Source organism: Passer domesticus, chromosome 2, assembly GCF_036417665.1.
Source record: "Passer domesticus isolate bPasDom1 chromosome 2, bPasDom1.hap1, whole genome shotgun sequence".
Classification (NCBI taxonomy): Eukaryota; Metazoa; Chordata; class Aves; order Passeriformes; family Passeridae; genus Passer; species Passer domesticus.
In genome coordinates, this window is record NC_087475.1 from 79,285,606 (window position 1) to 79,300,269 (window position 14,664).

A 14,664-nucleotide genomic window follows, 5' to 3' on the forward strand; every position below is an offset into this window, starting at 1 on the left:
TTAGAATTTATTCTTTTTTATACACTTTACTGTGCCTCCAAAGCCTCCTGCTATTAGATCAGTTTTAGCTTTCAGCAAGTGAGAGTGTGCAATAAAGAAAAATTTCCCAATGGCCACCAACACCGTGGCACAGTGTAACTGTGCACTTGGATGACAGATTAGCTCCAGAAATGCTACTTTTTATTAAATTATCTAAGCTTTCATCAGAGAATGCTTTCACCAGGCTTTTACAGCCTTTGATAAAAGGCAAGATTTCCGATAAGAAGCCCAAAGCCCAGCTCCCATGCCTACATTGATCTAAATGATGATGTCTGGCCCTCAGATTTTAGCTTGTAGAATAGTGCCACCCTGGGAATATGATGTAGTCCAGGCAGAAATAAGCAATGCAAATGAACAGAAATCTAGAAAATATATAGAGAATAATGAAGGTTCTTTAGCCTGAAGAAGAGATTTGAGTGGGAATAAGAAAGAGAGAGTCTTTGAATGGATAGATCATTGCTGCTAGGGTAAAAGATTGGATATTCTCCATAATGATCTCTACAGGCCAAGAAACCATGGCTTCAGGTTAGATGCCAGGTGGAATTTTGTAACAGGAAGGATAATATGAGGATGGACTGTCTGAGGAGGGTGTGGGGTCTGAAGGTCCTCAGGACCTGCTTTAGGCAGCTGTCAGAAATGATACTGGGGTGGTTATCTGTCTTCAGCCAGCAGAACAGACTAAATGTCTTTGTGGGTCCTCACAGAAAGGCAACAAAAATATTGAAAGCAAGTGAAAAGTTTTCATGTTGAGGAAGGAAAGGGCAGGGGGGGGAAATGGTTTGTGGGGCTTAAGTCAATGAATACTTACCAATTCATATGAACAGCAATGCATCCCAGCCTGCTTCCCATCCTGTGTAAGGCAACTATTCAAATCCCACTCTGCTTCCACACCATAAAAAAACAGCAGGAGGCTTGAGAGAGATGGGTTTGTCCCAGCTGTCATGTCTGCTCCTTCAGATGTTTTCCTGAGGAGTGAAGTTAAAGAAATTTTCTATTTCAGCTCCCTTTCCTGAAGAAAAAGATTTTGATCCTGTGCCTGCACTTTTGTGTTAAAGTTACCAGATCAGGCTGGCTAATCACAGGAATGATCAGAAGCTCTCAGAGATACCCGAATCCAGCCCAGAGCATGTCTAAGCTGATGTCTTTGTTCACTTCACAAAACTAAACAGGAGTACCTTGTGAGAGGATTAGGTATCTGCAATTCAATCCAGATGATTGCTTTATTATGGAAAACCATCCCTGTGCATACCACCCAGAAGGACAGCCACCACAGGATGACGGGGTACCACGGGCTCCTGTTCCACCCCAGCTGAAGCTGCAGGCTTTAGAGGCAGAGTTAAAAGAGCACGTACCGCTGCTGCAGGAGAGAGGCTTAACAGCCATGTGCTTGTAGAGGTATTTAAAGGATTAGGGGAGAATTAAATGTTTGTCTGTCTTGGTTGTTCAGCTTCAAAGCTGGAAGACGATAGATATTAAAGAAGATATTTTCCCGTCTTTAAATACCGGAAGGAGACTCCTAAAACAATCGCAAGGAAATGCAGGCATGACCTAACAGGTTTATACACAAAGATGCTGGATGATTCTTATCAGATGGGTGAAAAGCATGCTATTCTGCAGTATAAAACAGTGATATGAAGTTCACAATTTCAAATACTGGTGAACAGTGGAGAGTCTTTCTGAGAGAGCTTATGACATTAAATCAGATTTTTACTGAACTGAGAAACTTGCAGCTCCACAAATAGGGCTAAAGGGGTCTCAGGATATCTTGGCATGCCCCTGATACCGAGCTGTGCTGCACAGCTTAGCCAGCTTTGGGGACACGGGCTGAGCTGTGGCTCACAGCCTGCAGGAACTGCCCTCAGGCCCCAGAGCTGTGCTCAGGGCAGCCTCTCTGCCCCGCACTGGGGCTGTGGCTGCACTCTGCCTCCAGGCCCTTCTGTCTCCAGCATCATCCTCTCAACACACCAGGTCCAGTGCTTCTGAAAGCATCTTTAGAAGGCAGACCGATGGCTGTTTTCTGCATGAGGGAACATCTCTTCCTACTGCATTTGGGAGCTTTATGGATTATTATTCTTCACTACTCATTCTTATTTGATTCATTATAGAAAGGGCAGAGCAAAGGCGAAAACCTCACTCATTGTATATTTCTCCTCTCCCATTCCAGCCTATTTCTCTGAAAGATGTCATCACTGAAACAGTTAATTAGGACTAGTAGCAATTTATATTAGAGAATAAAGGAAAATTCTTTGTAACAGCAAACCTCATTCTGAGCAAACACAGCCCTGACTTCCTAGACTGCCCATCACCTAAAACAGCTGCATTATTTGTGACTTCAGAGGCCCCACAGTGAAGAAAATAACTTTATTAATCTTCACTGTCATCATAGTACAAATTTGAAATGTATTCATTCTGTGAATACACAAAATGAATACATTTCAAAATGGGGTTTGTGTTATGTTTAATGAGAGTGGGAATGTGCTCCCTCGAACATTGTACAAGTAGTTTTACAATGTGCACTGAGCTAACAGATATTCAGGTTATTGAGCAACATGTTCATACAGCCAAAGGCTTTATAGCTTGTCCATAAAGAATGCTGGAGCAGAACAAGGACATTTCTCTCCTTTCCTCCTTTTCCTTTTTAAAAGTGAATTAATATCTCTTACTGGGGACACTGGCCCATCCTACATTAGGATTACTTAACCCTTGCCTTTGCAATGGACACTTGTGATCCTTTTCTGTGAAGGGATCAGACCTCCATTTTTTGGAAGCACATATTCATACTCTGCACTCTGTCCTTGGGGTAAAAAAGTATCTTTGACTTGGAAATTCCTGCTTTGGTTGAGACATTGAATGTTAAACCTCTGTTATTTCACTTCTCAGTTTCTTTAGGTTGGAAAGCATGTTGGCAACACTCCAGAATGACTGCAGCATCGAGGGAGCTATGAGGCACGTGCTGATGGTTCAAGTCAGGGCTCATTCTGAATTCCTGCTGACTTCAGGCACTGCCAGCACCACAAAGCACCTCTGCTCTCTGCAGTTGCTTTTGTAGCACAGTTGGCCAAAGCAAACATGTCCCAGCCAAAGCATCAGCCTCCAAACTGTCTCTGCTCCTGAACCACCTGAGCTTGTCTGTCAGCATGCTGAGGATGGGCTGAACCTGTTGGCAGAGCAGCAGCAGATATTACGCAGAGACACGGCTGAGCTGCCAGAGCAGTTGCAGCTGGGAGATGGTGGAGGACTGTGCATCATGTCACCATCCTGTCACACCACCCTGGGGCCCCCTGACAGACTGAGGGATGCCATCCCTGAGCAGGGGAAAAAAAAGAACAGTTGCCTTAAGCTTCTTTGTTCTCCCTCCACAGCAGTGCCAACACATCCAACACTAAAACTCACTTCTCATCCTTCTCCTTCCTTGTTAGGGTCAAAAATTCCCCAGCTAAAAAATGAGGGCCAGCATCTTCCTTCATACACTCACCACCAGCAGTGTATGTCCCTCTTAATCTCCCAAACTGCAGGGACCTGAGATCCCTGTCCTTCAAGGGCAGGAAAGAGGATAATGGATTGTGCTCCTTGTCCTTATCTTTTGAGCCAAACACATGAGACGGCAATCCTTTTCAAACTTCCCAGACCCCAGTCATACAGGTGTGCACAAGCAGAATGAGGGTATCAAGAGCATCAAAGTTTCTGAGTTACCATACTGAAGGTTCAGAGGTGACTCACTGTAGATAACAGCAAGGTAACTTACAACATTCATGCAAGATAATTAATGCTTAAATTTGGCCTTCAAAAACTGCAGGAGCTTATAATTCAGCACAAGGTAAAAACAGTTGATAACCAAATGCTGAACTATGACCAGAAGTGGCATGTTTAGTGTTGCTCGTGAAGCCTGCACCCATGTGCATGCATAAAACTGGTTTCTAATTGCACAATTCCTTTATGCTTTTTGTCCTGAACTTTCCCTGCATCCAGCATTGAGATGGGATGTCTGAGTGGGATCCCTTTAGGTTATACAGGGAAATTTGAGAACCAGGCATTTCCTAACATTTGGTACACGTGGCATTGCATCCTAAATATTTATTTCATACATTACTTTGGTGAATACAACACAGATTGATGTATTCATCGATCAAACAAGTGTCAGAATGGATAAAAGCTGTCTGCTCCTTTCTTGAGCTAAAGCCAGCTTCAAGATGAGGGCAGTGCTGTTCATGCCTAGGAGAACAATAACAGCAGCTTGTGCTTCCAGCTCATGTCAAAATTAGAGTCTGGGACCACTTGTAGGACACTGCAGGCTCCTGCAGTTGTGCACTTCCCTGACGAGCCACTCACTACCACCTTTGAGAGAAGCACACGCTCTCCTTTCCAGCTGTCTGGTGCTCTGAGAAACATTGCCCAGCATCCTCACACTGGGTGTGTGATGGTCCTGGAGTCAATGAGAAACAACTCCATGGGTAGGTCCATATTGCTAAAGTAAAAAGTGGTCAGGGGGATGCTGGCCATGGAACCAGGTGGAGCAAATTGGCTTCTGCTCACACCAGAACCAGTTCCTTCTGGAGCGGTCTTGCCTCATCCCTGCAATACTCAGCCTGGTTCTCCTCCAGCCCCATTAAAGCCCTGTGATCTGCCTTTTCCAGGCTTTAGTCCCACTGGAAATGGCAATCAGCTTCTTCCTCATTGTATCCATGGGCTAAATGTGTCTTCAGTAGCTTCCTGAACATTTTCTACAGCTCACACACTGCAGACAGGTAACGTACACAGAGCAGACAATCAAACACTCTGATACTTCATTTTTATTGCACTCACTGTTAAGCTTGCAACTCCCCAGCCCTTTCATCACTAGAGTATAATACCCTGTTGCTTTTGAAAGAAAGCATGAGCCTTCCACATGGAAATTTGAGCCATCAAGGTAAATAAAAGGGAAACCAAAAGGAATGAATTTCTACTGTGTTTTATATTCTAGAAGTGTCCTTCTCATTTTAATATAATCTCCAGATCTTACCATCAACATTTTATTGTGTTTCATTAAAACACTACCACAAATGTGTGTCTTCCTTAACAGAAAAGGAAGTATAAATGCAATAAAATCAAGTATTCTTAACCATTTCCCTAATTGTAGCTATTAAACATAGCAGCTGCAGATTAAAATCTCACTTTAAGAAGTCTGTGTGCACACAGGCAATATAGACAGTACTACTTCATACAATGTAGACATAAAAATACTAAATTTTAAATGAATGTTTGCTTGAAAATTGGTGTATAAATCAGGACTGTAAAACACAAATTTGAGATCCAAGAGGTGCAGAGACTTTTCTCCTCCATATGAACACCTTTTCCCATCTCAGAGACTGCAAGTGCTGAGACTTCAGACACCTTCCTATTGTCTGACAGTACCAAACCAATTTTTACCCCCACATAATTCCTTCCTACCTGATCACTCTACAGCTTCTGGAAATGCATTTATTTCCAGCAGTAGTGGTTTAACAAGCGTCAGAATTTTCAAATTTAACTCCTGTGGGTAATTCTTTCTTACTTCATGTTTGCCAGATTGAAGACCATTACACAGATGCCAAGGAGCTGCTGGAGTGGAACAGCCCAAACAGACAGACAGCTGCTGTGATGTATTTAGTCCTTCAGGAGAAAAGATTATTTGAATTGACACACAAAACTGATCTGTGTGTTCTGCAGCATGCAGTGGAAGTCCTGCCCCTAGAGCCCGAGGTCTGCAGCCCTCCAGGTGCCCACAGCCCTCAGGGTCCCCGTCTGCTCAGCACGACAGTCCATGCCTTGCTCTGTGCCGGTGCCACCACGCAGCTGTAAGCACACACAGGCTGGGAGCACTGCAATAATGCACAGGCCATCGAGAATTAAAAGCATCAGGCAATTAAAAGCCAGGTGAATCGCGTGGTGACTCCAGCGGACTGTGAGCACTGAGCACACACGGATGGAACCTGATGTACTCCTTAGCCTGTGGCTTATTTCATGCCTGACTGTTCTGTGGGCAGCCATGAGCTGGTGTTGGGAGTGAGGACAAGAAAGCACTACACAGACAGAGCAGCAGGAAGAACAAAACAGCATGCCCAACAAAAGTGGTTCACAAACAGGTAACAGGTTATAGTGTACAGGATTAGGTGCAGATTGAGTCCAGAGCTTCACATCTGTAGCACCTTGCATCAATACGTGCATGATTGCATTAAAAAAACCAACAAACAAGTGATCAAAAAAAAAGTGTTAAAGGGTCACTGATCATTAGCTGCTGTTTCTGTTAAACACAGAGGGGGTGTAAGGCAAAAGCACTGTCAGGGTGCTGTCATAGCCAGTACAGAACCACACTGTGGGTGAGCTGAGGTGACCACTCTGATCAGGTTAACCAGAAGTATAGTGACTTTGGAGGCACAGTGACAATTTCAGTGTAGCTGTAAGTCCGAAGTCCCTCTCTTTGTTTTGTCTAGTTTCCAGCTTCAACAGCACAGGCATTATGCATCAGCAGGACCAAATCTGTGCATGTACCCTATGACCATCTTGTAACAGATGTTCTTGCAACCATGAGCAGCTCTAGCTCCAAATCACAGCCACAGTGAGTTGTTCTTCATCAACCACTCTGCCTGTGCCAAAACTCTTGCTGTTTCTGACCTCATACTTTATCAGCTGATGGGCCTTGACAAAAGGAACACATGCCACCTCCAGTGTGATTTGATGATCATACATCACAGTGGGATCTCACCAGTGACAATCCGCCCTTCCCAAGGCACTGAGAAGCTTTTATCGCCTGCCCACTGCCCTGAAGCTGTAGATCAAGAAGACAAGAAAATGTAATAAATCTCAGAACCATTTTAGTGAATCAAAGGAGAGACAAGGGTGTCTCTGGCTGTGTGGTTTTCAGAACAATTATGGGACTGAGTCATGCTGCAAATTTTTTGGACTCATTGATGGGGACTAGACTAGAGAAGGCACAGTGTGAAGCTGACTTTGCCATGAACCATTTAACGTGCTGTCTAAGAGGGCACAGGAACATATGAGTATAGTGGCAAAAATATGGGAGATCCATAGAGCTGCAGCAAAGAGAGCTAGTTTTAGGATGGATAAGATTTCAATGTTGGGATTGGAGCAAAAGGGAAAGGTGATAATTTTCAGAAGGGATTAGGGCTCTGATTCTCTTATTGTTCATAGGCCTTTCAACCATGGGATGAGTTGTGAGATGGGAAGAGGGGGAGGGAGGGGGATGTCTGATGAGCTGTACCATGTAAGGACAGGTTATGACAAAGACTGCAGCAGGGGAGCAAGCTTCCTCAGAGTGGATCGTTTGAGTACAAATCCTCCTTCATGGTCTACCCTTTGACTACTGTAGAAACACGATTCCTCCTCTGCTGCAAGGGCATTTAGTCAAGCAGCCACAGACCATGGCCAAACATCCTCATGAGACCCTTGCAAAAGGTTGTGTGGGATGTCCTGGATGTGTGAATGTCCCTAGCTTTGGTGAGCCCCATGTTCAAAGTGTGAGACACAACAGACCTGTGCTTGGCTGTGCAGCAGCAAAGCTGAGGAGCTAATCCAGGAATGAGAACATCTGGCTTCATAACATCTGGCACATTGATATAGCAGATGTATGGACCACACGTACATACAGAGCTAGAAAGCCTTATTCAACACACACATAGTTTAAATACAATGGATATAAAATAGAATCTCACTTTCACCCAGAAAGACTAAGCAAAAGTCTTACTTCCCCTCACTAAATCATGTTTTACATGTACATAATATCATCCTCTTTGTGCTGTGTTCACCACGGCTTTGACAGCCTCTAAACACCTAAGAAAGCCTGGGGCTATATGTTTTTCACTTTGTATATGCTACAACTACATACAATTTCAGGAAGTATTGGAGGATGTCTGCTTGTCTTTTACTTGGAAATAATCTTTTACACCCTTGATTCAAGAAAGCTCCTTGTCATTCTCTCTTTCAGATATCACTCAGCTCTGCCAGCCACACAGCATTAAAGATGAACACAGATAATTCTATTACTTATCCATGATGTTAATTTTATTTTACTGTTTCCTGTGTTAAAATCACAAAATGACAGAACATTCTCTCATTAAAAAAAGGAAAGGAAAAAAAAAAAGAAAAAACCAAATCCAAATGATGATACTTGTAAGATAATGGTAGGGGATGTGGCAAGCAAAAGTAGGTTAACAGACTGAATGACACTTATTTTGCATCAGTTATACAACAGTCTTGTGAATTGTCCTTAATTGGTTTTGGTTATGTCAGGCCTTTATTTAATTCTCCATCACTTTTAGGAGCCCTGAGGAAACACACTTCACAGAGAGAATATTCTGACTGACTTTCAAAATGTGGTATTGTTGAGCAGAAAGACTCACTGAGCAGACTGCTAGTTTCTTTCAGCGGCAGGAGAGATGCAGGAGGTGATTAGCTTTGTTCTCATTTACAAAGCACCAGTGGGAATTTCTAAAGGGTTTCACAGGCCCTGGGGATAAGGCCAAGAACAAAACGGGGCAGTGAAAAGCAAATAGAGCACTTCATCAATAAACTACTTAGAGATGCCACATCAATAGCAAATTAGGAAGAAAGGAAGGCATTCTAATACTTTCACATAGCAATGGAGGTTTATATATTGTTTTTATTCCTACTTGACTTTTTTTAAACAACTGCACCTCTATCAAACTAAGCTTAGCAGAGGGAATAGAGGCAATACCAACTCACCACAAGGCTATTTGGTGAGATTTGAAAGGGAGACATGCACTGCTTTGTGCTAGCTCTGCAGCGCTGACCTCTCCCAAGGGTTACCACCGCCAGGAACTCCATCCCCGGAAGGGCTGGGAAGAGAGCACAGCAGTGGGAAAAGGCTTCCAGGAGCTGCCTGACTGCCCAGCAGAGATGCTGCCTGACTGCTGCCACAGCACCCCCTGCCCGCATGTCCCCACAGAGGACATCTGCTCACCACACACAGGTGCAGATGGAAAGCTAAACAGAAGAGGCAGAGAGACAGTTTGCCATTCATACTTCGGTTTTTATTAATAAATGGTGCTTCTAAAATTTTCATTGTCCCTAACCAGAGGGGAGGAAAAAAGATGAATGTTTAAAATAATTTTATATTTGGCAAAAAATCAGCACAGGCCTATGGATTTTTCAATTGTAATGATGTCAAGGCATTTTTGTTTTAATGCTGCAATAAACCACTAGCAATTAGCTTATTTTTTGAACAAGGATCTCACTTTTAACCATAAAACAGAGTTTTAATTTCAGAAAAGCCTCCAGGAACTCAATTTTCTAGACTGAAACCTTCACTCCCCCAAAACTCATTTGCCAATTTAGTAACTTTTTGCTCAGAAGATCAAATGAAAAATACAAAAATAAACCCTGCTTCAACTGAACTGCATTTTCAAATTTAAACCAGCTTCAAAACCATCCCACATCAACCTTGCTCAACAGCAGCTGAGAGAGACTAAAGGAAAGAGCAACAGAGGCAGTTTCACAGCCAGATCATGCAGTCTCAGGTGGGGATGCTACAAACCTGCTTCAGCATCCTGCATGACTTCTGACAATAGAACAAAATGGGAAACAACAGAGAGAAGCACATCAATTAATTTACTCCTTGGAGCATGAAGTGGGATGATGTTTTGGTAGCCATTCTACAGCCACACAGTATACAAATGTTTAGAAGGGTTTATCCTATTTTGTGGTAGTGTTTTAAACAGAAAGGTCCATCTGGACAGATGCTCCTGACATCAGATGCTCTTTGCCAACAAGCAAGTCCTTCTGGAAGCCCACCAGCCTCCTAACACATCCTCAGTGGTTCATTCTTTTTGCCTCATGAGATTCTTGTCAAAACAGCTACACATTTGAAAGACTTTTGCATCCTTGATATGGGAGGCTTAAGATGCATTCCCTCAGTCTTTGTAAGCAATGCCAAGAGCTTTTCCTCCTCTCTTCCATTGCTTCAAGGAACTGGGCGTACCACGGCTCTTCCTGCAGAACACTTGATACCGAACTGTGCCTGCCAAGCCTTCCGGACACGGATCGCCATGGATGCGCTCGAGCTTTCCGTCGGGAATCTCCGCAAGGATCCGTGCCAGCGCCCGGCAGCCGTGACCCGTGTGACTGTGACCGGCCACCTCCCACAGCCACTCGAGGGACGGGCTCAGCGAGGATTCTCGAGCAGACAGGGGCAATAACGAGTGTGAGGAGCACAAATTGTTTTAGCTGCGGGCACACAACCCAACTGTTAGGAAAGCCTAACGCGGGTGAGCTGACTTCAAGAGGGATGCCACGTCTTTGCCCTTAGGAACGACCACCGTGCTCCGGGGATGGAACCCGGGAGCTGCCACCTTCCCTCGGTTCTCAAGAGGGCGAAAAGGGGGATCGCGGCCCACTGTGCACCCTCACGCTCCAGCCCCGCGGCCCGGCCCGGCGCGGCGCTGCCCCGCTCCCCACGCCCGCGGCGGCTCGGCCCCCTCAGCGCCCCGCCCGGGCCCGCCCCCCGCGCGGCACGCCGGGCCAGCATGGCCGCCTCCCGCCCCGCCGGGCGCCGGCCGCGGGGCTGAGGGACGCGGGGACACCGCCCGCCGCGGGGCCGCCCGGCATGGAGGGGAGCTCCAGCTGCGAGAGCCTGGGCGCCGGGCGGGCGGCGGCGGCGCGGCCGCCCAGCGGCGACTCGCTGTCCAGGTACCGCCCGCCCGAGCCATCGCCCCCGCCCGCGGGGCTCGGCCGCCGGCACCGCCGCGGGGCGTGGGGGCAGAGGGAGGGAGCGGGGAGGGGCCGCCAGGGGAAGGGAGACCGGAGGGATGGAGCTGGTGCTGTTCGCTCCCTCCGTGGGCAGGAAAATCTGCGTTTCCCCGCGGTCGGGTCTCTCCTGCTGGGGTGTACCTGCGCTGGGGGCGGCGTGGGGTGACGGAGCAGGAAGGCAGGCGTGGCTGTGGCACAGCCGCCCTCTCTTTCAGGCCTTTAAGCAGAGCAGGAGATGCTACCTCCACCGGGCTCTCGGTAAATCCCTGCCTAGGCAGAGCAGTGTCCCTGCCCTTGGTAGTTCGGTGGAGGCTTTGGGAGATGGGCAGCGCAGGTGAGCGGTGCTGGAAAGGAAAGGCACCCGCTTGGGAGCTGCCTTTCAGCACGCTGCCATGCCCGTGCCAGGCCTTGTCCTCTTCAGGAGCAAAGTTCCTGTGGCTTGTTGAACCTCTGGTTTTGCCGTCATGGTTTTTTCTGAGAGCTTGACTTTTTGGTCTGAATAGCTTGTAGTGCCATGTGGGTAATATTCAAGGTCCTTAAGCCACAGAAACCGAAAGGTGACTTCTGTGTTCTTCCCACTGTCCGTGAGATATCAGTGAAATTTGAATTTAGTGACTGAAAGCACATCCTGCTTGGGCCTTGTGTTTGATGGAGAAGGTTGCAGTAGAGTAGCAAGGACAGGCACTGAGAGACTGGTAGGGCTGGTGGTGTGGGAACCCTGGTGTTGTGGTAGAGCCCGGCAGCAGGATATCCTGATGGCTGCTGAAGGTTGTTCTGTCCCGTTCTGGCTGCCCTTGCCATGCCCAGTTTGTAGGATCACTGGATAACTCAGGATGAAGAGATCTCAGCATCCCTGAGTCCAGATTGCCACTCACACCAGAGACAGCTTTAAGGTCAGATCAGGCTACTTCTGGCTTTTACCCCATTTGGTCTTGAAAACCTACAAAGATGAAGTGCACATAGACTCTCCGGACATCCCATTGGCATCTCCTGTGTATCTTCCACTGGCACTGGGGACACTGGGGCTGCCTTTTTGGCCCCCTAAAGCAGTCTCTCCACACAGGCAGGGTGCTCCCGCCCTGCCACCCCAGTGATGCTTCCCTGTACTCCCTCTAGCTCGCTAGTGACTTTCCTGCACTGTGAGGCTAATGCCTGGATGGAGTAGTCCAGAAATGCTCTACTGAATGCTGAGCAGAGGGGAATCCTTCCCTGGATCTCCTGGCTCTTCTTCTGCTCTTAGAACCCAAGATGCTGGTGGTCACTTTGTTGCCAGCATCTCAAAACTCCCATTCTTGCATGTTACCCAGCTGCTCCTCAGACAGGCAACGCCCAGCTTGCACTTGGATTTCCTCATTCTTGAGTCCTTCATGACTCCTAACCCTCATTTCACCCATCTTCATCAAATTCTTCTGTTCCCTGCTCTCTGTACTGGTTTCCTTGTGCACTTTTACCAGTGCCCTGCCAGAACCTGCAGGCTTCTTTCCCCCTTACCTAACTGACCTAGTATATTCTTCTTTTTATCTCTGCATCAGCTCAGGCAACTTGGACCCATCTGGAGGTCATTCACTGTAAGAGGCCTGTGGACACTAAAGAGAGCTTAACTCAGAAGAGGCAGTGGCTACAAGGAAGCTCCTGTTGAGCCTCTCGGCAGCGTGCTCTGCACAAATGGAACCGTGGGGAAATTGAGATGATAAATCTGTTGCTGTTGAGCATGCACAAGCTGTGCCCTCCAAGCCCTGGAAAGGCCCAGACTCTAACAGATTCCTTGTGATGCAAAAAAGGCTTATTCAAAAGCTTTCAGAATCTCAAGTCTCTGCTTGAACATCTAGAGTCTGTAGAAGAAAGCTAGCCAGTTGGGAGGGTTTAATGTACTCCAAACAAAATATAGGTGTTTGAAGTAGATTGATGTTTTTCATCTGTAATTATTAATAAAAATACCCTCATCTTGAGTTGGTGTACGCTGTGAAACTTTTTAGTTGAAACAGTTCAAGGTTAGGGCAAAATTACAAGAAAATAAAACCAGAGTCTTGTAATGAGAGATGTCTAGTGACCTTCAGAATGTTTATTATCAGCTTCCCTTGCCAATCCAGTGATGCGTATGCACAAATAAATAATTGCCTATGAATTGGACAGTAGATTGATTATCATCAGGTTTGGGGTTTTGTTTTTTTTTCATTAAAGCTGTATTGCAGTTTGATTTTATACATTGGAATAATTCTCTGAAGCTAATTGGACTATTTGTATGCATTGAAATAGACTTATTTTAATCTCTGTGATTGTGATCTAACATCTAGCCCAGCTTCAAATTGTAACCTATGACACATTTTCATCAAATGATTTTGTTTAAAAAGAAGAAGTTAGCTTTGGGGATAATGTGAGGAACACAATGAATCATGAGGATGCTGTCATCAGTTTTGATAATTAGTTTTATTTAAAAGGAACAAAAATAAAAAAATGACTCAAAGGTCACTCATCCCAGAATCACCATTACCTAGCCATGTGAAGCCTTACTGAGTTGTAGTTGCTGAATTGTTTTATGCAAGATTTAGAAAACTTGGAAAGATGCTAATATGAAATACATACAGCAGTGCATTCTTTAGATTCTCTCGGGTCCTGGTTGGAAGTGTTATTATTTCTAGAGGTACTTAAGATCTAGCTCCTCAAGGAGACATGCTTGATGGAGTTTACTTATACATAAGGCTGCTCACATTTCAGTAAGTGTCCTGAAGAACATTACAGGTTTGTCTTTTAATAAAGCATGTGAGATATGGCAGTAAGGGCATTTGACAGTGAAAGTTGCTTTGATATTTTAGTAGGCCCTAGTAATGTGCAGTACTTGTGGTCCTTGAGGAAGATGTAGAAATAATTAAACAAATGTTACCTACTTCCTGTCCCAACTAGAAAAACATTTGAAAAACTCCTAATGAAACTTACAGTGTAGTTGTTTGTACAGGGCAAAAAATTGCCAGGTCTCTGTGAAAGTACCGAGTTAGTTTCAGATGAGCAGGTCACAGCTAATTAACTCAGCTGCCCTCACAGTTGTGCTGAACCAGCTGTTCTGCTTTTCAAGTCTCAGCCGACTCACCCAGTGCTGGCTTTGTGTGGCACAGCACCGGGTTCTGCAGATCTCTGTGGTTTCCAAAGGTCAGTGCTTGGGGTGGACATTCCCCTTCCATCCTGTTCTCATGGAAGACGCATGACCATGAGCCAGTTACTCATAAAGAGCTGTGGTGGTATTTGACTAGCAGCTTGCAAGGAGTGCTCGTGTGTCTGCCGTGTCTGTCCAGGAACAACCCGTGAGACAGAAGGAGTGAGGTAAAACACTGATTCAAACGTTTGATGAGCTACAGTATGGTTATGTCCAGAAGAGCAAGCTTTTCTCAGTGTTATGGACTGCTTTTATATCTCTAGAATGGCCTGAGGATCCTAGGTGAGTGAGTGATAAACACAGTTCAGCTCTGCTGGTTATTCAGATTTCTTCCAAGACCATTCTTAAAATGAATTTGTGGGTGGTTTGTTGTGTTATTGTTTTTGGAAATTTGAAGTTGCATACGGTCCTGTGACCTCTGGAATTCAAAGGGACAGCCAACAAAATTCTACCATGATCTTTTCATTTTGTGAAAGGAAAGCCAGACAGAATTGTGTGTGATTTTAGCAGAACACATGACTTTAGGGAAAAAGGCAAACTTCATATATTTACTTTCCCTGAGAAATGATTAGGCATTTTGTTCATGTAGCCTATGTGGTTATGTTCTGTAGTTTCTGAATGAGCATACATCTCTCTGTATTCCTCAGAAAAAGCATATCACAGTTCAGTCTGAACAATAGTCAAGTAAGATACATAAGAGGCTTTCTGTTAGGTCTGCTGAAGATAAATTTGTATTG

At 45.4% G+C, this 14,664-nt stretch overlaps 1 protein-coding gene and 1 long non-coding RNA gene across 5 annotated transcripts in view; both read left to right on the forward strand.

Moving 5' to 3' along the window:
- Positions 1-10,528: 10,528 nt before the first annotated feature.
- MTMR2 (myotubularin related protein 2) overlaps positions 10,529-14,664 on the forward strand; it is a 63,003-nt gene continuing 58,867 nt past the window's right edge. Inside the window, exon 1 of one of the 4 annotated variants that reach the window (XM_064409464.1) lies at positions 10,529-10,719. In XM_064409464.1, the coding sequence (XP_064265534.1) occupies positions 10,637-10,719 (83 nt within the window). In that variant the 5' untranslated portion in view covers positions 10,529-10,636. Of the gene's footprint in view, positions 10,720-13,898; positions 13,924-13,948; positions 14,210-14,664 lie in introns of those variants that run through there. The other 3 variants (XM_064409469.1, XM_064409466.1, XM_064409465.1) reach the window with 3 other exon arrangements.
- On the forward strand, positions 10,929-12,728 carry LOC135294347 (uncharacterized). Its single transcript, XR_010356468.1, has 2 exons — positions 10,929-11,037; positions 12,312-12,728. It is a non-coding gene; the product is annotated as an uncharacterized LOC135294347 (long non-coding RNA).